Below are 22,511 nucleotides of genomic sequence, written 5' to 3' on the forward strand. Positions count from 1 at the left end.
TTTATGCAAATCTTCCCACATACTGACGTCGATATGTGGAGGCGTGTTAGAACGAGCTGTTTCGGGGTGGTGTGGATTTGTTTTCTTTAGTCTTTGCATCTTCTTTATTCACCAAGAGCTCGAAAACACTCCAAAGAGAAAGGAAATGTTGAAATCGCATCATATGACTTCTTTAAGCGTGGCAGATGGTGCCTGAGCCCTACCGAGCTCAACAGCGCCCCACAGTTTTGCAACGTAATTCTGTGGTGAAAGGGGAACTGCAGCGTTCCACCAAGATGATATCAATCCACTTCTGCCAAAATTTAGTCCACATGTGTTCAGAGATTAGAATATAAAGTTTACAAAATGCTTTTTCATATATTAATGCTTCAACCCGGAACCTGCCCCACCTTAATTTACGGTAAGGAGCCGCTACCGTCCAACAAGAAGCGATAATTATAAAAATAAAAAGTCAAAATTATCACATACCAAGTCATAATTATGAGATAAAGGTCTTATGACGTCAGTTATGAGACAAAGCATAATTATGACGTCAATTATGAGATGAACCCTAAATTGACTAAGTTATAATTATGTCTTTATTTAGACTTCATCTCATGAGATTTTGAAGATGAAGTTGAAATTGTAAAAAATACATTATTCTTTTTCAGTTAACGCATTAACTAATGTTAACAAATGAGACCTTATTTTAAAGTGTTACAAAAAGTATTATCTATAATATTTTTTAACAATGATTTTAATGATCTATAAGCACTTGTAAAATAATTGTATTGCACTATTTTACCAGTACAGTACATAACTTATTTTATGCATTTGTTTTTCGTTCTAACCAACTTTACAGAGCATTAAAGAGTCAGGCTTAAAATATTTCTTATCCTATGACTCCATCTAGTGGATAGTAATGACAGCCTTCATCTGTCAGTTGAAATATCTGATAATTTTAATTTGGGGATAATGAGATTTGGATAAAGAGATGATGTTTGAAGCAAAAACAGTTAAAAAAAATGGCACACTTCCTAATAGGGTATCTATATGATCAGCCTCAACTGCGGTAAAGTTTTCGAATCGAACAATGTATGTGCAAGTTACCACACACTTCCTGTTTCCTTTTTTTTTCCTTTACATAATTTGTCATGGCCAAAATCATTTGACATTAAAAATCCCCTTGCAACTTAAACATCACCAATATCTTGAGATCATGTTGACTAAGTTTGGTTGGGCAATCGGATGAAAAACCTAGGAGGAATACTTCACATTCTATAGCATGAGTTTTTCACCAAACTCAAAATAGCCAACTCCCTGTTGGCCGGAGTTAATGACATGCAATGTGAAACTACTTTGGCTCGATGATATCTGTACGTGTACTGAGTTTCAAATGTTTAGGTGCAAGTATGTATGATATATTGCTGTAGAGTCCCTTTGCCATGCCTGAGTTTTGCAAAGCTATTTTGCTAAGTTTTTTTTTTTATAAAATATGGCCCTGATAACCTTCAAGCAAGAGCAATACATGCAATACTCCACAATTGAAAGAGTCTCGGTTACACTTTAATACTGTGTTAACTGATGCATGCTGAGGTTCTGTTATCACTATCTCTTCAAAAGAAAAACACCATCTTTTACACATGACAGGACAGGAAGTTGATCTCATCTATATCAACTATTGGCAAGCAATGATTTGGCATAGTCAAACCACAATTTTATTGTTTTAGTATCAGTGAAATACTTTACGAAGAGTTCTTCTCATTAATGTAATTGTTCTCTGCAGGAACTGGTATCTTGACCACACAATGGAGCTTTAGGGGAGTAAAGAATCCTATTTATTAAAGGCAATGAAACCATCTGTGCAACATATGCATCTACTGTATGCTTGAAGTAATAAAAAGAAGCATGCAGTATGTGTAGGACGGACTCCAGTAAATTCTAAATATATTGCATCACGTCTCAGGAAATGCATAGACTTGTCACATGATCAGGTGTTATTTCTAAGAAAAAAAATATTCCGCAACACACATACAGAGATCAGAATGCATGATTAGGTTATACATTTTCAGACCATATTTGGAATATCCAACAGTTTAATTATTTGTTGATTTTGATTTGCGAGATCCTTAATACATTTACTACAAGCTACTAAAAATATGAATACTTAAATAAATTCCATAGAATACGAATTCAGCTGCATATGCATGTGAGATGTGAAAAGGGGAATACCAGCGATGCAAAAAGAATATTATTAGTGATAATGTGAAGAAGAAAAAAAAAACAGTTTGTAGATTTAGCTACTTCTCAGAAATGATTGACATGAATGAGAGAACTACTGTAACCACAGAGAGAATTTGATAGATAGATAGATAGATAGATAGATAGATAGATAGATAGATAGATAGATAGATAGATAGATAGATAGATAGATAGATAGATAGATAGATAGATAGATAGATAGATAGATAGATAGATAAATAGATAGATAGATAGATAGATAGATGCATGCATACACATATAAACACATTTAAGGAAATGTTTCATTCTCACAAGCAATTCAAATGAATGTCAATAAAAATTAATTGTTGTTGTTGTAAATATTAAAATGCATATTTTCTGGTATTTGAGGAGCCCATATTTATAAACGTGATTTTTATGAATACATAATTATATTTAAATGTCTTCTCTGTAGCATATAGACAATTTCTGATCAAAACCAAAAAAATTACCTGATGAAGCATCAGAGTCTTCAAAGAAAACATGAAAACAGTAGTAGAAAATATTCAATATACCTTAATAACTCAGTCCAGTACTAGAGATTCAAAAGTGATAACGCGATGCTCTGCTAAAGGTTCTCCTCTTGTCACTTTGACTCATGCTGCACCTATGATGACAAAACAGGAAAGAAGCAAAATATTTTTTTATTTCACAGAAGGAGGTGAACTTATTTTCCAAACAGCAAGGGACGCTTTTTTTTTTCTAGCACTGCATGTCTATAAATACATGCACACTGAACTAATATTTATTTCATCCGTTTCTGTTGAAGTCAAAGAGGGAAGTTAGTTCTTCTACAAACCTCTTTTTGAGAATTCACTGCGTCTTCAGTTGCGCTCCATTACTTCACTTGCAAATTTGTGTTTTGTGTCTAACTTGGAAACTCTTGTATTAAATATGTAATAAAAAACAAAGTGATAAAAACTGAGAATTTATTAGTAAAAAAAAAAAAAAGTACATGACATAAACCATCTGACCAAACATTTGCTTTTCATCATATTTTTGCAAGGCCCGTCAACAACCTATTTTACTTAAACTCATTAGAATGTTCCACATCATTAACATAAAAATTAAAGAGCGTAATTAATTACACGTCCGTTAGGTGTATCTCCTTCATTCTCAAATGCATAATCCATCCACAAAAGCACCGTAGCGGATCGAACTAATTGAGTGGCGCTACAAGAAGCATCTGTGAGCAGAAAGCTGAATAAAGGACAAACAGCAGCAGTCCATTATTTATCATTTAGTCGTTAAGTCCTGCCACCCATCCTGATTCATTTGGAAGTCTTCCTGTCAGTGCAAAAACACTGCATTGTGTTTTATTTTTTTTAGACACTTGAGCACAAGACAAATCCCAAAGCAGCATTGTTCACCAGGATGAAATTCACACAGTGTCCTGTTCAACAGCCGCGGATTTCTCATGCATAAATTACAGCTGTGCAGGAGAAACAAAAACATCAGTCTTTTTATCAATAATGCCATCCCTCCGACAAAATACAAAGATCTGTATGGCACAGTAAGCCGAGGGCCGGAGGAATGGCTGAGCGTTTGTTTCTTTCCACCAGAGAGACATTGTGCTTTGTACGAAAGTTTTGCGCAGCCCAAATACTGTCGAGCCAGACGAGCGCTGCATTTTCTCAACGTCTGGGTCTGCCTCTGTGGACCTGCTGGAGAGGAGAGGGAGAAAAGAAAGAACAAAATGCTTCATTTGATATAAATCATGTCTAAAGGCCCTTTCACGTTGCTTGAGTCAGCGTTGGACAGTGAACTCAACTTGGCCCAATCTCAATTTCAACTTCAACCCCGTTCGCTGATCTTTTTTTAATGATTTTGAAAGCCAATGATAAGCAGACGATTTGCATGACGTATGAAAAGTCTGGATGTGCAATGATAAGTCTAACTCTGCATTCAAGCTAATCATTTAGAATAAAAGGAACTTAAAAACATTATAATAACTGTAAAATATTAAGGTCTTCAATGCATCATCATGCATTTTTGTGCATTTATATTAACCACACACACACACACACGTCTGAATAATAAATACAATACTTTTACAGAATTTATTAACCTGTATGTCATTTACTCAACACTTATTTATACATGTTTAAATCAAAAGATAGATATTGCACTAAAAAAAGAACATGATCAATTTTTTAATTAAAAAAGATGTAAAAACACATTACTCATTGTCAGTTAATGGATTAAAGTTATCAATTGACCTAATTTAAAACATCAAAAGAATTAAGAAACAATAACTTGTTTTACTTTTCTTTCTACACTGACTTTGAAACAATCACCACAGATGCTCTTTCAGATTCAAATGTGGTTGTTTTCACACCTAGTGACTTCTTCAAATTTTGTGATGCCGCCCTCAGCATTTTTCACACTGCGGTTCAAACAGAGCACTAGTCTTGATGCTAGAAGTCATCTGAAAGAGCATTAAAATATTTACATACTCATTAGTGACTTATTTGGTAACACTATAGAGTGATGAAACACAATAAGCATGTGTTCATCTTACATTAGCGTGTTACTAAACTCACAATCAATTTTTAATCTATACTGTAAATAATTATGCATTTCTCCTGATTCATCATCTTGAATTTAATGTGAACATCGTGGCTTTGGAACATCATTTATGTCAAATGCTCATGAAAGATTGAAACGCTGACTATAGAGGTGGCTGAATTGGTTTTGGAACAAAGCATCAATAAAATATGGATATAAATACCGAACTGTAAATACATCCCACCCAATTCAACAACTCCAGACATTCAATTAATATCTTGTAAAGCAAAAAGCTCCATGCTTGTAATAAACAAATCCACCATTAAGACGTTTTTAACTTCAAAGACTTCAGAGACAAGAGGAGATGGACTTTTTCACCTATGGAAGCATTATTATGGATTACAATCTCATATTTTTGACAGAAGCGACAGTTTAAAGTTAGACAATTTAAAGCGTCTTGATGGATTTGTTTTCTTACAAACACATAGATTTTCAATTCACAAGATGTTAATTGATGGACTGGAGTGCTTTGGTTTTCTTGTGGATTATTGTGATGTTTTTATCAGCTGTTTGGACTCTCATTCTGATGGCACCCATTCACTGCAGAGCATTCATTGGTGAGCAAGTGATGGAATGCTACATTTCTCCAAATCTGATAAACAAAAACTTTTTTTTTTTATTAAATATTTCTTTATAATTTAAAATCTAATAAAAATGGGTGTACAAAACATTTAAACTAATTTTCTAAAAAAAATCTCATCTAGTTGAATTATCTATAACTTAAAAAATTTTTTTTGATGGGTTAAAGTAATGGAGAAACATCTAGTGGATCATGACATGGTCACTGCATTAAATGCATCAGCCATAAAATGTGTTGCATGTTGCATACCTGACGCATGTGTGTTGGGTGCCCATGCACGGTTGCATGCATTGGATGCACTCCTGGCATTCGCTGTGGACTTGTATGCAAAACTCCAGTTTGCTTGTGCATGTTTGGAGATCTGTGTCTGCGTTGCACGGTCACAGGCTGGATGGTGCGCGGCTGCTGCATGCGTTCACGTGGAAGTTTCTGGAACTGGTCTGGCCGCAGCACTGGAGGTGGAGTAGGAGGCCTCTGGCCCACTTTGTTGAGCTGCTGGACGGGTTGAGAAGGTCCAGGATTCTGCAAGGCAGCTTGAGACTGCTGGAACCAGTTGGCAGAAGGGTTATCGATTTGGGTGGTGTGTTGGCGTAGGGCAGCCTCAGTGAGAGGAATGGATGGCTGAGGCACGGTCTGATTTGGTCTGGTGCCAGTTTGTGTTTGAGGTATGATCGTTCCCCTTGGTTGACCAATGGGGATTGGATTCTGACCATAAGATGTTTGGGTTTGAGGTATGATCGTTCCCCTTGGTTGACCAATGGCGATTGGATTCTGACCCTGAGAGGTTTGGGTTTGAGGTATAATCGTTCCCCTTGGTTGACCAATGGCGATTGGATTCTGAGCCTGAGAGGTTTGGGTTTGAGGCATTGCAGTCTGGATTTGAGATTGGACTTGTGGTTGGCTGCTTAAGTTCTGTTGGACCGCTTGTCTCTGCACATTTGGGTCCAATTGAGAGTTGTTGGGCACGATTGGTCTCTGGAGGTCTCTTCTTTGGGGAGGAGCAGCTTGGGTCAACCTTCCCGAAGGTTCAGTTTCCCGGTATCTCGGAGCAGAACGATTTCTCTGTGCATCTCGTTGTGGCAAATCTGAAGATCCACTACTGTCTGAACTATAGATTTCGGGGTTGGGATACGCCGGCGTTCCCTGCAAACGGTCCCAAGGCAACTGTTGGAGGTGCGTTCTGGAGTCATTGAACTGGTTGTTGGTCTGAACGGGGTTTGAACGCCGACTTCGCTCTTCTGTTGATGATCTTGAGTTGGGATTTCGGCGGTTTGCATTGGTTTGGTCGGTAGAGTGCGAGTATCCAGTCTGAATGAGGCTGTTGGGTTGGCGAGAACCATTTGGTAAAGCATTATTAAGTGTTGTTTGTGTTTGATTACCAGTCTGAGAATGATTTTGATGGTTGGCGTTAGTATGTTGACTCTGTAGTGCACTTTCTCCATGGTTTGCATGTTGCTGGACCACCTGATGTGCTTCTGGAGGGTATGTGTTCAAGTTGACATGCACCGTTTGAGGTTGTGTATTATTAAACTGGTCGGTTCGTGGCAAGGTGTTGAGGTTTACATGAACTGTATGGGCAAGCGCACCAGGCTGAGAACTGCCCGTTTGTATGAGAATATTGGGATTGTTTTGGACAGGTTGTGGGAAGGACCTCTGAGGGTCATTGTTTGGATATGAATTGTTTTGATGCCCATTGTCTGGGACTGTACTGAAGTTGCGTTGGAATACATCAGTGTGTTGTTGTCCATTATTAAGGAGTGGGTTGGAGTTGCTGGGCATGTTTTGTGACATTGTGTTTATGTTCCCATTGTTGTCATTGGGAACGGCAGTGAAGTTTTGTGGGTGTGTGTTGTGTAATGGTGGATTAAGGTGGTTTTCATTGACAAGAGCTCTGTTTGCAATCTGTGGAGAGGGAACATGTGTATTAATGTACATTAAAAGAGATGTTAAGACGAGTCAATATCATGCACTTTACAATGATTGCAAGGTGCTTTTATGTGGCCATTAAGTTTTGTAAAAGACGTTAAACTGGTTTTGTAATTTTTTTTCCTTGAAAATAAAGTATAAGAGTGTCAATATAAAGATGTTTTAATAGCATCTTAACTCTTTCCCCGCCATGCATTTCTGATCATTTTCATTTAGATTTTATGGCCCCCAGAATATTTTGTTGTATGAATATCTGAACATGCAATAAATCAAAATAAAGACGTTTCATTCGGCAGTTTTATTTTATATGCCGATTGGATTATTTTTCATATGCATCTGCTTAAATATGCTAGTTTCTGCATTTTCCTCGCCTGTGTTTTTGATCGGGAGATACTGGACTCATTCGGTTTTTGGTGGGAAACGTTAAGTAGGGAAAACAGTGATTGAGTTGGTAAGTTCAATTCATTGATGTGAATACATTCAGAATCATTTTAATGAATAAATTCTGAACGTAATGATTGATTTACACGATTACAAAATATTTCACATTATCTCTGTGTGCCAATTGTAATTATATTTCTGCTATATTTTGTTATTTAAAAAAATCATATAATATTTAATAAATATAATTGTGTGAGTGTGTATATGTATATATATATATATATATATATATATATATATATATATATAATTGCATATAGATAGATAGATAGATAGATAGATAGATAGTATTGAAGAATCATTATTATATTAATATTATTTTATGTTTTATATTATATATTGAATATTATTTATCTTTTAAAAATTATAAGAATCAAATGTAATTTAAAATATTTGTATTATTGTATATTTTTATGACTTTTTATTTACTATTTAACAATAATAATAATAACATATTTTTTTATATTTTTTTTTACAAATAATCACAATAACTATTAATATATATATATATATATATATATATATATATATATATATATATATATATATATATATATATATATATATATATATATATAAAAATATATTTTTGCCAAATTGTCCATTATTCTACATTACACAGAACACAAAAGGAGAATGTGACGCTGTCTTACTGTGATTCCTTCATTCTGGTTTGTATTCTGACGTCCAATAGTATCTTTGAGTCTCCGATCCACTGTAAATATGAGCAGATAAGCATCAAAACATCCAAAATAAAACAATGAACTGAAGCATTTAACAGGGACATACCGTTTCTTTGTCGCAGAAGCAAAATAATGACAACAATAATTATGATGAGTGCAACAACACAGGCCACAACGATCCCCGCCACAGCGCCTCCGCTCAGACACGTACCTGTAAACATCATTTTTAGATTTTACATATTTACTCACTGCTAATAACAGAAGACACATCACAGAAACATTGATAATGGAGACAGCAAACACAAGAAAGATCCCTGAAATAGGAAAATCATTGTAGGAGGATGAAAATTATGGCTCGTTCTAGTGAGGTGGCGTGTGAATTTATCAATCCTGTGGTTGAATACTCCCTCTCTGGTCAAGAAAATTAATGTTAGGCCGAAGAATAAACTGACAGATGCATCTGTCACCAAAAGTGCCACAGAGAGCCATTAACTCACCCACAACAGCCAGGTCAACCTGCTGCTTCGATGTCCCTCCTGTGACATCATTCTGTGCGATGCAGGTGTAACGGCCGCTCTGATTGGAGGAGAAGATCTGCAGACTCAGCACGCCACTCCCTGATTGGCCGGTGGTCACCGGCTGGCCGTTAAGTTCCCATGAGAAGGAGGCAGGAGGTAGAGAGGCAGACGTACAGGTGAGACGCACCGTCTGTCCCACAGTAGCATCTCCTCCACCAACACACTCACTTGAGGTTTTAGTCAACTGTGGGGCGTCTGGTCCATCTGAGGAACCAAAAAATGGTTTATATGACTAATTACATATCACCATAATTGTGTATCATTATATGATTATTTTACTGAAAATGCTATTATTTCAGATTATACAGCACAAAACAGGAAAAAGCAGCATCATATTACTGTGTATTTTTGATGATGCAGTCTATTATCTACTTGAGCTTCATTCCTGTGTATTATATTCTTTTTATCTGTAACTTGTTGGACACAAACCATAAAATCAGATTATTTACAATGCGTAAATAATTTTGATATCAGTGCAAAGTCTATTTGTAAAGCTTGTTTCATAATACATATTGTTTCAAGACAGCTTCACAGAAATATTAATTATTAGCGGTAATATTAAGGATATGACTTATTATTATTAATAAATGATTGATATTGTTATTGATATAATAATTATATTAAAATAAAATAAAATTATATTGTATGTATATATATATATATATATATATATATATATATATATATATATATATATATACAGTGCCCTCCACAATTATTGGGACCCCTGTTTAAGGGGTGGTCGTGGACTTCTAAAAATTATCCTTTTTTTTTTTTAAACAACATAGAATCCAAATGCAAAAAAAAGAAAAAAATCCAACCTTTTATTTAAGTACATTACTTTGGTGGTAAAAAAAAAAAAATTACACATAAAAAAAAAAAAAAAAAAAAAATTGAAATCATGTGTGCCACAATTATTGGCACCCCTGACAATTCCACTGAAAATTTTTATATATTTTTTAATATATATATATTTCTGTAAAGAAGTCCCAAGTTTATCCTGCCACAATACACAGTGAGGAGGATGGTAAGAGAAGTAAAAAAAAATCCTAAACTCACTGTCACAGAATTGCATCAAAAAGTGGCATCTTGTGGTCACAAAGTCTCCAAAACAACCATCAGACGCTCTCTACATGCCAACAAGTTGTTTGGGAGGCATGCAAGGAAAAGGCCTTTTCTCACGAACACACACAAACGTAAACGTCTGGAGTTTGCTAAGCGGCACTGGGACTTCAACTGGGATTGTGTGCTATGGTCAGATGAGACTAAGATTGAGCTTTTTGGCAACAAACACTCTAAGTGGGTCTGGCGAAAAACAAAAGAGGAGTATGCCGAAAAACACCTCATGCCCACCGTGAAGTATGGTGGAGGATCTGTGATGCTGTGGGGCTGTTTCTCTTCCAAAGGCCCTGGGAACCTTGTTAGGGTGCATGGCATTATGAACGCTTTGAACTAACAGGACATTTTAAATAAAAACCTGATGGCCTCTGCCAGAAAGCTGAAGATAGGTCGTCATTGGGTCTTTCAGCAGGATAATGATCCAAAACATGTGGCAAAATCTACACAAAAATGGTTCAGCAGTCACAAACTCAAGGTCCTCCCATTGTGAAATGTTATAGGAGGAGATTAAGGGCTGTCTTGTTGGCAAAAGGGGGTTGTCCTAGTATTAACATCAGGGGTGCCAAGAATTGTGGGACACATGATTTTAAGTTTTTTTTTTTTTTTTTCTTAAATGTGTGATTTCTGTTTTACCACCAAAGTAATGTACTTAAATAAAAGGTTGGATTTTTCTCTTTTTTTGCATTTGGGTTCTATGTTGTTTAAAAAAAAAAACACAACCACATCTTAAACAGGGATGCCAATAATTGTGGAGGGCACTGTATATATATGCATGAGTAAGTCTGATATCAGTACAAAAATTGCTCCCATTATGAAACACTTGAGGAAAAGAAAAAAAAAAACTCAAAACAATCAAATTAAATCAGCAAACAGAATTGCAAAACCACTTTTGTTTTCAAACACTCCTACATCTGCCACTGACTGGACTGTTGGTTGAGCCGGTGTTTTCATGGCCCTCAAACAGACTGCAATTACTCACTAATACAGCAGAAATTAATCCAAAATATGTCTTGTGTTATTGTTATGCTTGTCCAGCAAACTGGAACAATTCAAGCTCTTTAGTCATGTTTTTATGCAATGTGTCTCTGAACACATGCTGCTGTTATAAAACATGCTCTTATTGGAGAATCTACAAGAAATGTTCACACAACAAGAAATGTAAAAAGAAAAGGTCTTATTGATCAAATTAAACTAGGGGTCCTGAGCATGTTTCCAAAAAGACTGCAAGATGGCTTATTATCAATATATTATAAATAACTAAACTAAACTAACTTTAAATATGGCAAAACAAGCAGCTAAAAAACACCCAGATATTTATTATTTTAATTTAATTAAAATTCGAAATTCGAAAAGCGATGTTATTTTAGTATAATTTCAATATTATAGGTTTTATTTTTTATTATTATTATTTTTTTATGTTATTACATTTTGGTATTTTAGTATTTTTATTTTCTTAATGTGTTTAATGTTTAATGTTTAAATTTTCTTAATAAATTTATTTTCACTTTATAGTTTTTTTTTTTTTATTTCAGTTTAAATTTTAGTTTTTTTAGTACGTCAAAAAACTTAAAAAGTAGAAATTTTGCTATGGCACCTAGCTGAATTATTTAAAATATTTAATTATATTTACACAATAATATTTATTTTAAGTAAGCAACATGTTTTTTTAATGGTTTTAATTTTAGTTTACTATAATAAATCTAACCTCGATATATGAGGGAATATTTGACTGCGATTTTTTACTAAAAAAATTAATAAAATTGGACAAAAAAAAACAAACATGTACAATCTGTACCAGAAATATCTCGGATGAGACTAGATTATCCGAAAACACCCATTGCCACAATTCTGTAATACGGTATGTAAAACATTTTGGGTTTGAATTTCCAGCCAAAAGCTGTGATATATACAGTTACTGTGAATAAAAAAAAACTCAGGACTTAGAATAGAGAAATTCCCCAAAAGATGAGCAGCCTGTAGACTCACAGTAGACACTGAGGGTGGACTTGGCTGTTTGAGCGCTGACGGCGTTTCTGACGGTGCATGTGTATTCTCCTGCATCGTCTCTCCTGGCCTGCTTGATGAGCAGAGATCCAGCGCTGATAGTAATGCGGCTGTCAGAGGAAAGAGCAGTGCCTCCTTTACCCCAAACCACACTGACGTCTGAACCCACAGACCAGCTGCAGCTCAGAGACACGTTCCCACCCTCCAGCGGCAGAGACGGCAGGGACAAACTAACTCCGTTCACAGCATCTGAAGATGGAAAAAACAAGAACAGGGTTGCAAACAATGTACAGAAAATGTTCATTAACACTGGGTTTTCAAACAGCTTGAAACACGGTCTAAACTATGTATTGTTTTGACTTTTTTTATCTATTTTTATCTATTTTTTTATCTTTTTTTTATTTAATCTGCATGCAAGATTTTGACACGTAAGGTAGATGTGTTTTGAAATGGGTGTAAAATCTGGGTTATTATAGCTAATGAAAACTAAAACCATTTTTACTTGAAATAAAAGAAACTTTAAATGAAAGAGAAGTTTATTTTATTTGCAGCGAGATGCCAAGGCAACATTTCTCTTTTAATTTAGTTTACCTAAAAAAAATTTTGTTTAATGAAATATCTTAAACCAATACTGAAATTAAAAATAATGAAAAATATTATAAATAAAAATTAAAAGGAATGACAAGCACACAATAAAATTACTAAATTACTAAACTTAAAAATATTTAAATATACAAAAATAACCCTGGTACAAATTAAATTTTACGACATTTTATGCTGGGGTCAGATCGACCCTCCCATCGTTTCTATGCAATTTGTCAAAAATCAGCAGCAAAAAAGTATATTATTGTAGCTTGTCAAACACTAAAATACGAAACATAAACAAACTTCTGAAATTTAAGACTCAAAGTTTATTTCAAATTGAAAAATGATTCAAGGATAATTTGCTATTTCTTTATCTGTCTGAGTATCAATCAAAAAATCTGTGAAAAGGCAGAGGAAGTACAAATAGCAACTTTAAATATGGCCATGATTTTAACAGTAAAAAACTGTGAAAATGCTACAGTACAAACCTGTTAAATGGTTAACGGTAAGTTCCTGTAAAATTAAACCAATGTTCCCAGAATTCTCTGCATTGCATTTTAAATTTTGTTTGAATCTGATGTTTTTTCTAACTATGTTTCTTCCTAGTTTTTTTCTTATCTGTTATGTTTACTATAGTTGTATTACTATAGTTGTATGTTACATATAACGTTGTTAAATTAATGTTTATAGCATATTTCAGTTTAATGATGGTGTCTAGTGCTTCTGTGAATAACACTGTGCACCTTCCATGTATGTTAATATTTAAAAGCTGCTTGTGATGGGTTTTGGTTCATCACGTGACTTTCTCATCACCACCTTCTTTTGGTTGTTATTAATGTATTACAAAGGAACAAAACAGATTTCAGTACTTCAATAGGTCGGTATATTAACATTATATAAGTTAATGAAATTACAGTATTTAACTGTAAATTTAAGATAAAACCGTAAAACTAAAATGTTGTTACCGTATATGTTAAATGTCACCCAGTCCCGTATACGGACACCTACGCTGACTATACTATATTACAATCAAATCTAATCTAATCTTGACAAACTATATATCGTTGGAAAGGTCTAAGACTCCCAAATATATATTATACCAATATTTTTTGTTAAAAATTATGTAGGAAAAGTAATAGATCAATTTATGACAAGAGTGCACCCTCAGAAATCTACATTACAAAAGGAGCTTTGACCTTTGTTTAAAAAAAAGACTTCCTCGTTGCCTTTTTCTCTATCACATTTTAGAAATCATCAGAAGTTATATATCACTTGAAAACATAAAATCTCAAAATTCATCCTTCAAAACCCATTTTAAAATCAGACATTGCATAACCATGTAAATGGTATATCAAAATCATGTTACAAAATGTTTTCAGTCATGAATTATAAAAATTTAGGTCTGTATCATGCACATTCAAGTCTATCTTCATAAACGTGAGTGACAGTTAACAGGTTAAGGTAGAATTCTGGCAACCACAGCTGTCAGCTTTTACCATACATTTTATGGAATTTTTTACAGTATAAGTACAAATAATGTTAATACTATTTATACTTGTAAGTAAATGTGCAAAGTCACTACAAGTAATATTGTCTGTGCAACTTATTTCGAACATTAAAATAAGTGACCCCTAACAAAACAGAAATAAAGCAATAAAATGAAGGAATAGTAAATTATTATTCTCACATAATTTATAGTTTTAAGTTTCAGACGAGCTACAATAGATGTTTTCTGTTTCAACATAAATCTTTAGTGTTTTTATACGGCTGATTTCTGGGAAACTGCATGGAAACCAATGCATATCTATTTGACCAGCAACACAGAAGCTGTCATGCATTGTGGACATATGCCGCATCGTTAAGATCATACCAAACACTTTGAGCTGCACTGAACGGGTGTTCACGCCGAATCCAGTGGTAGGCGAGGGTTCGACAGAGACACTGTAGTTTCCAGAATCACGGATCTGGCTGTTGGTGATTTTGAGCTGAGTGGCCGTGACAGAGATTCTGCCCAGGTACTGCTGGATGGGAATGATGACCGGGCTCCCGTTCGCCCACAAGGCCAGCGTGGCGGCTGTGCTATCGGTCCATCTGATAAGGGACACGTCAGACACCGTCTGTACTGTGAAGACGGCATCTTTCCCTGATGCCACCAGCACTGGTGTCGTCACGATCTGAACTGGAACAGGATCCAGACACACGACGACCAAAGACAAACCTACGGAGAGTTGCATGTAAAAAAAAAGTAAAGGCCGCTTCAACAGAGTTATTTGTTCAGATGTCACACTTAAAAAAATTTATTTGCATTAAATAACTAAAAAAATCTATCAAAGTGTTATTTGATGCTATTGAAATGCTACATCTTTTCTGCTCAGTGACTTGCAAATTGAAAACCCGTTTTACAACCACACAAACACAAAGAAAGAAAGTTTAAATGTGAATGCATATGAATGAGAGAAATGAATGTTGCATTCCCACAGGTGTGGCATGAAGAGACACGCAAATGATGTGCGTAAAAGAGCCTGAAATAGCTCTTCAAACAAAACAAGGGAATGCTGTAAAACGAGTAAAACTACCATCTACGTACTTAACCTTTTAAGTATGTCTTGCATCTGTCTGTGTTGTTTGTTTTTAATTCTTCAGCAATTGATTTGAACACAATTAGGTGTTGATCATTATATAACTTAATTGTTTTCACAGACTTTTTTTTATATGACAATCGTTTTTGTACTATTAGCTTACCATTAAAAATTTATTTATATGTGTATTTATTTATTTTTGCATCAGTTATCTATGTTGCATTTGTTTTTGTTTCTGTTTAAGTTTTATATTTAGTAAGAAAGTATCCTGATATCACATGTGCATTGTGTTTGATGTGTGTTTGAAGATGTATTTTTCAGGTGTAAATTTCTTATATTTCCAGTCAGATACATACACATATACATATACATACACATATATATATAATGACTTTAAGAGGTTTATAACTTAGTAAACATTCACATAATGCACATCTATTTTCAGTGACAAATAGAGTATTGCTGTTATTTTGCCTAATTTAAACACACTACTGTAAAACTGACCCTTGTGTATTCTGCCACAGCTTGAGGAGGCTAAACTTACTTGTCAATGACAAAACCACAACAAAAAGATGGAGCAGTGTGTTCATGTCAGTCCGGGGGGCCTGAGCAAAAAACATTCCATTAGCTTCCAGATGTTTATTTCTATCACATATTAAAGCATATATATCATATTAAAATGCATTCTGTCAAATTAAAAGAGATACTGACATCAATCACTGTCTCGTGTATAATGCATATTAACATCAAGCTACATTCAGTGACTACAAAGACAACAATTGTTTTAATTAAAGACAGTTTTAATTAAATCTGTTATATATACTTACTAAGCAGTGTTCCTGCGGTTTTCATTTTCCTGTTTTTAAATCCGTCTATGACGATCGTTCACTTCCTGGTTTACCTGTCCGACGCGTCACGTGACGTCACCAAGTCATCACAACGGCTGAGAAAGAATGAAACGATATCGTATGCTATTACAGTAAATGAAGTAATGTAGATGGTAAACGCGATGGCCTACACGGATTACACAAAATTAGGATATTTAATTACACCCGAGCTCCCCTGTTTACCTCCTGCCAGACTAAACCACATCACACCCTCTTCAAAATATCTCTTCAGCAGAAAGTCAGAGTTAGACGTGGCTGTAAAAATTCTGAATAAGGATTTGTTTGCTACTTCCACGTTGACAAAAACAACACATTATAAAAACATTTGTTACTACAATATACTTTTCACGTATACTCATAATTTAAATCGAATTTAATACATTTGATACAAGGCTTCGTATCAAGGCATAACTATGACGTCGTCACGTCACGTCACTCGTAGTAGTTAAGACGATAATATGATTATTTCCCTGAGCCTGTGACAGAGAGTTAACGCGGAATTTAGGCTTCGGAGAAAGTCAAGGTAAGATTGTTTATTTCGAGCTGACGGACTCACAAAAGTGCATCCAGTCAGTTTTCTATGAGTTAACAGGAAAGAGTCTCAATCTCTCTAACGATCAGTTTATTCGTCGTCAGGTGTCATGGGGTCATGGATGCTGGTGTGGATTCTGTGCACCACAGTCACTCTGAGTGAGTCTGCTGTTATTACATGAAATCCCAGGACAACTATAAGAGCAGTTCGACACTGCATGAAAATATTACTTCGTAGATGAGTCTAATCTGTTTGTTTTATTGTTTTAATGGGCAGCGAAAGAATATTTGTTTTGTTTTTTCCACAAATCAATGAAGAATTGGAATTATATAAACATACTCAGAAATTACACTTTTTAGATTCTAATATGTTCACTGTAAGTACTAATAATAGTTACCAAAATGGACACTTTAGAAAAAAAAACGTGTTACTTTTTGATATAACATCAGTACAGAAAATATATTAAAATAAACAGTTTATAAAAATGCTGTATTATATAGCATTTTCTAAAATGTAAAAAAATAAATAAATAAAAAATACTTATTTTACTTCCTAAACCTACTCCAAATCACATAAAAAAATTATTGGATTACCATTATTTTACATGCATTTTTCATTAAAAGTGAAAACGAAAATAGTCACCATTCAGTTGTTTCATTTGTTCATGCCTTTCTGGCTACTCGCTCAACCCTTTATGTACAGTGAGATAAGAACAACATATTAATTCTTTTCAAATAACTGTCATCAGTGCCTGTGTGTCTTCACGGAGCAATATCGGTCCACTTTAAGACCGGACGGCTTCTCTATGTGGCTCTCGGCGAAACTCTTGTTTTGGAAGTCGTATTCAAGAAGGACTCAGGTGACAAAATAGACATGGTGTCGTGGGACCGCAAGGGAGCAAAGGACAATGTCAGACTGTCACATGGAAACAGAATATCTTTGGAGAATGGAGATACACTTCTGCGGGTCACTGATGTTGCAGAAGAGGACATTGCGACCTACAAAGTCACCGTTACAGACAGTAACGGATACCAGCAAGAAGTCTCCATAGAAGTTAAAAACATAGGTAAATTGGTTTGATTTTATCTATACAAATGTTGTTTAACGACTGACCTGTGCAGCAGAAGTTTTGCATATTTTCTTCTCATGCACAGCTATTTAAATAAGGCATGCAAAACTCAAAGAAACTAGTTAAACTACATACTTTTTCTTGTAGTTTCAGGGGAACCTCCAAAGGCGTCAATTACACGTGTGCTGGAGTGTGTTGTGGATAATCATGGCTTGGCCCAGTGGGACAGCCCTCAGTTTTCATGGCTGGTTGATGGTGTTAAAGTAACCAATCAATCCGCACTGTTAACAAACGGCAGTAGACTAGATATCTCTGGGGTTAAGGGTGTTAACTACACCTGCATCATCAAGAGCAGCCTGGGGACGCTCACAACGCATTTTGAAATGCCAACAGGTATTGTTCAATATCAATAATGTGTGTCATTTTTGGAATATATAGGTGAAAACAGTCACTTTTGACTTGTAAATGTTCACCACACAATGCAATAACATCTAAATTTTTTAATAAAAGGCAACGCTTTACAATAACATCCCATTAGTTAACATAAATTAACATTTGCAGAACGTATGCTCAACCTCAGGCCATCCAAGATGTAGATGAGTTTGTTTCTTCATCAGATTTGGAGAAATGTAGCATTGCATCACTTGCTCTGCAGTGAATGGGTGCCGTCAGAATGAGAGTCTTATAAAAACATTACAATAATCCACAAGTAATCCACAGAACTCCAGTCCATCAGTTAACATCTGGAGAAGACAGAGGCTTAAACATATCTATCATTCATTTTAAACCATTGCTTCTGGAGACAATAATCCATAATAATGCTTTCTCCTGTGAAAAAGTCCATCTCTTGTTGTCTCTCACATCAAAATCCAACTGCATGTTGGTTTAAAGCTGTTTTCTCATGTAAATGGTGCTTGATCTGTGCAGATTTCTCTCCTGATTCAGACCAGACCCACTTGTTTCACTGGAGAAAGCAATGTTATGGATAGAGGACTTGGATTTTAGCTGAAAGTGACAGTTTGAAATTACAGGTGCATCTCAATAAATTAGAATGTGGTGAAAAGTTCATTTATTTCAGTAATTCAACTCATTGTGAAACTTGTGTATTAAATTAATTCAATGCACACAGACTGAAGTAGTTTAAGTCTTTGCTTCTTTTAATTGTGAAGATTTTGGCTCACATTTAACAAAAACCCACCAATTCGCTATGTCAACAAATTAAAATATGGTGACATGCCAATCAGCTAATCAGCTCAAAACACCTGCAAAGGTTTCCTGAGCCTTCAAAATGGTCTCTCAGTTTGGTTCACTAGGCTACACAATCATGGGGAAGACTGATCTGACAGTTGTCCAGAAAACAATCATTGACACCCTTCACAAGGAGAGTAAGACACAAACATTCACTGCCAGAGAAGCTGTTGTTCACAGAGTGCTGTATCTAAGCATGTTAACAGAGAGTTGAGTGGAAGAAAGTTGAGTGTTGCAGTGAACCAAAGTCCTCTTTTCAGATGAAAGCAAGTTTTGGGTTTCGTTTGGAAACCAAGGTCCTAGAGTCTGGAGGAAGGGTGGAGAAGCTCATATCCCAAGTGTCTTGAAGTCCAGTGTTAAGTTTCCACAGTCTGTGATGATTTGGGGCATAATGTCATCTGCTGAACAACTTTTTGAAGATGCTAATTTCATTTTCCAGCAGGATTTGGCTCCTGCCCACACTGCCAAAAACACCAAAAGTTGGTTAAATGACCATGGTGTTGGTGTGCTTGACTGGTCAGCAAACTCACCAGACCTGAACCCCAGAGAGAATCTATGAGCTATTGTCAAGAGACGAAGATGAGAAACAAGAGACCAGACAATGCAGATGAGCTGAAGACCACTGTCAAAGAAACCTGGGCTTCAGACCACCTCAGCAGAGCCACAAACTGATCTCCTCCATGACACGCTGAACTGAGGCAGTAATTAAAGCAAAAGAGCCCCTACCAAGTATTGACTACATGTACAGTAAATGAACATACTTTCCAGACGGCCAACAATTCACAAAAAAAAATGTTTATTGGTCTTATGAAGTATTCTAATTTGTTGAGATTAGAATTAGTGGGTTTTTGTTAAATGTGAGCCAAAATCATCACAATTAAAAGACTTAGGCTTCTTAAGTGTGTGTGTGCATTGAATGCATTTAAAACATGATTTTCACAATTTGAGTTGAATTACTGAATTACTGAAATAAGTTAACTTTTCCACGACATTCTGATTTATTGAGATGCACCTGTAAATAAGTCTAACGATGGAGATGATTTTCTATGCCAAATTTGGGGTCTCTTTCTCAACCCCTCTAGTGCCACCATGAATGATGAACTTGAATGATGTTGTCCCTTTGATTCATTCAGGTCATGTACATTAACACTTTTAGTTTTTATACCATTTTGAATTTTGTAGAAGATTTTTGTCTTGTGTCTCATCAGAATCTGGGTGCTGTTGTGCTGGACTGATTGCAGTTGGAGTAATAACAGGAATAGCACTTGTGGCCGGGTGAGACCTCTTCTCTCTTCTACGGGCTCATTATATGTCTGTTTAAGGGCTGGGTGATAGATATTGAATATTTACAATAGATATGTGAATATTACCATCATTTAAATGCACTTTTTATTTGGCTGTGTGTGAGCATGTACTTAATTAGTCTCAGGAGGACTCTAGCCTTCAGCACAAATTGTATAAGAGTGAAATATTTGAAAACGCTGCTTTAGCTTTTCTTTTCTGTTATCATGTGATTTTTAAAAAATATATATATTAACATTTGGGTTTGCATGAATGAAAATAATGACATCGAATAATACTGAAAGGCTTAAAAATAAATTCAGATAATAATGTTTTTAGCTACATCTCCCAGCCCTTAGTCTGTTTACTAAAAGTCCTTTTCACATTATCTTTTTATTTCAGATCAATTTTCCTGATGAAGTACAAAAAAACCTCTAAACATGAAGCTGTCTCTACTAAGTCAACATAGAAGATTGTATTATATTTATTTACATGTTAATATACCTGTAAACATTTTAAATAGATAATTTTGTGTTTATTCTATTGGATAAAGTTATTGCTTTATGTCTTGTTCATTGATTCGTTCTGTCCATTTGACCAAACTATAAAAATGTGAGCTGTTAAAATGGATCTTTAAGATATAAGCTATATTTACAAAAAAATGATATGGATATCATTGCTATTTATTTTCTCTCTACCTCATTTGTTCTGTTTAATCTGCTGTTTGAGTTTCTGTTTTTTTTTTTTTTTGCATTCAAGTTTGTTCAGAGAATAAAAGTGGAAATGTATAATGGTTTACACATTAATAAAAAAATTATCATAAGAAATATTTGTTGAGCAGCAAATGACAATTTGATATTATGGTTTTACGGATATTTAAATTAATTTTTAAGATTTAAATTTTTTGGCTACCATAAACAATCTACAGAAGAATAAATGAAATGTATAATAATAAAACTATATTATATATTAAAAAACTTAGCTTTTATTAAACATTTGTGTCTTTTTATTTGTGTTTCTGTTTCGAATAAATGCTTTAAAAATCAGTTTCCACAAATATTAATAATAATATTGATTAATTATTAATACATATTTAGAGTTCTTTGCTTTATATCATTTACATTTTTTGGCAACCATACTGTTATATTATTTAACTAATTATTATATTACAAATGTATAATTTATTGAATTATTTTTAATTTATTTTATATTTCAAATAAATGTTGTACTTTTGAATTTTCTATTCATGAATGAATCCATAAAAAGGCAATAATAATAAATATGCAGCACAGCTATAAACACTTTAATAAAAATACTTTTAAATGTTTTTTAACATTTCTTGGCTATTATAAACAGTCTACATTTAGATTAAAAATCTATATTATTAAAATAATTATTAAATTAAAAAAATAAAATTTATTGAATGTTGTCTTCTTTATTCTTGTTTTATTTTTGTTCTTTTTAACTTTCTATTAATCAAAAATAATCATAAAAAGTATATTGCATGATAATAATAAAACCAGGTACTTGTATTTTCTTTGTTTGGTTGCAGTTTGAAATCAGTATTAAAGTAATTAAGTAAATAATTAAAAAAAAATGTGTAAACATTATATATATATATATATATATATATATATAACAACAACTAGTTATCAATCAAAGACATTTCCTGGAACATGAGCTGGAAAGATCGTTTCATTCTAAACATACAAAAAAAGAACAAATTTGTCATTCATATGCATTATAGGGTAAAAAAAAAAAAAAAATGAAGAGAAAAAAATTTAAATCATCCAAAACATTTTCAGAAATATCTGGAAAACTGATGTCATTCATGAAGTACGATTACTTTCTTGAAATATGCATGTTGTTAATTTCCCTCCAAAATGATGTCACTTCCTGGAAGACGATGTCATATTTTGAAACATGATATATTTTGATTAGTTTAATGATAACTGGAAGCGTACCGAAGTCCTGAAATTATTCCAAACTCAGACACTTGTGATGTTATACAGAATGCTATTTTAGTTTTTATACACTTTATAGTTTAAATATAAAAATGTCTTAACCCTACAATGATTGTGGATGAGTGACTTCTATATTTATGTTCTTATTGTTTTACCAGGGGTTGTGTTTCATAATGTGGATGTACAGTAACATGACTAACCCATCTTG

At 34.2% G+C, this 22,511-nt stretch overlaps 2 protein-coding genes across 3 annotated transcripts; one reads left to right on the top strand and one right to left on the bottom strand.

Annotated features, from left to right (window-relative positions):
- Window positions 1–3,171: 3,171 nt before the first annotated feature.
- On the bottom strand, window positions 3,172–16,217 carry LOC113082603 (homeobox protein 5). Of its 2 annotated transcripts, none has more exons than XM_026254181.1 (9): window positions 16,150–16,217; window positions 15,867–15,927; window positions 14,614–14,961; window positions 12,141–12,407; window positions 8,955–9,239; window positions 8,564–8,668; window positions 8,428–8,489; window positions 5,657–7,309; window positions 3,172–3,920 (listed from the first exon to the last, which is right to left on the bottom strand). In XM_026254181.1, the coding sequence occupies exons 2-9, from the start codon at window positions 15,910–15,912 to the stop codon at window positions 3,894–3,896; spliced, it is 2,793 nt and encodes a 930-aa protein (XP_026109966.1). In that variant the 5' UTR covers window positions 15,913–15,927; window positions 16,150–16,217; the 3' UTR covers window positions 3,172–3,893. The 2 variants fall into 2 exon arrangements, with proteins under 2 accessions (XP_026109966.1, XP_026109965.1); XM_026254180.1 differs by having other exon boundaries at window positions 3,172–3,923.
- Window positions 16,218–16,593: 376 nt separating this feature from the next.
- On the top strand, window positions 16,594–21,055 carry LOC113082602 (uncharacterized). The gene is made up of 6 exons (XM_026254179.1): window positions 16,594–16,732; window positions 16,846–16,899; window positions 17,490–17,807; window positions 17,958–18,203; window positions 20,267–20,333; window positions 20,742–21,055. The coding sequence occupies exons 2-6, from the start codon at window positions 16,851–16,853 to the stop codon at window positions 20,806–20,808; spliced, it is 747 nt and encodes a 248-aa protein (XP_026109964.1). The 5' UTR covers window positions 16,594–16,732; window positions 16,846–16,850; the 3' UTR covers window positions 20,809–21,055.
- The last annotated feature ends 1,456 nt before the right edge of the window (window positions 21,056–22,511 follow it).

Source organism: Carassius auratus, unplaced genomic scaffold (assembly GCF_003368295.1).
Source record: "Carassius auratus strain Wakin unplaced genomic scaffold, ASM336829v1 scaf_tig00036597, whole genome shotgun sequence".
NCBI lineage: Eukaryota > Metazoa > Chordata > Actinopteri > Cypriniformes > Cyprinidae > Carassius > Carassius auratus.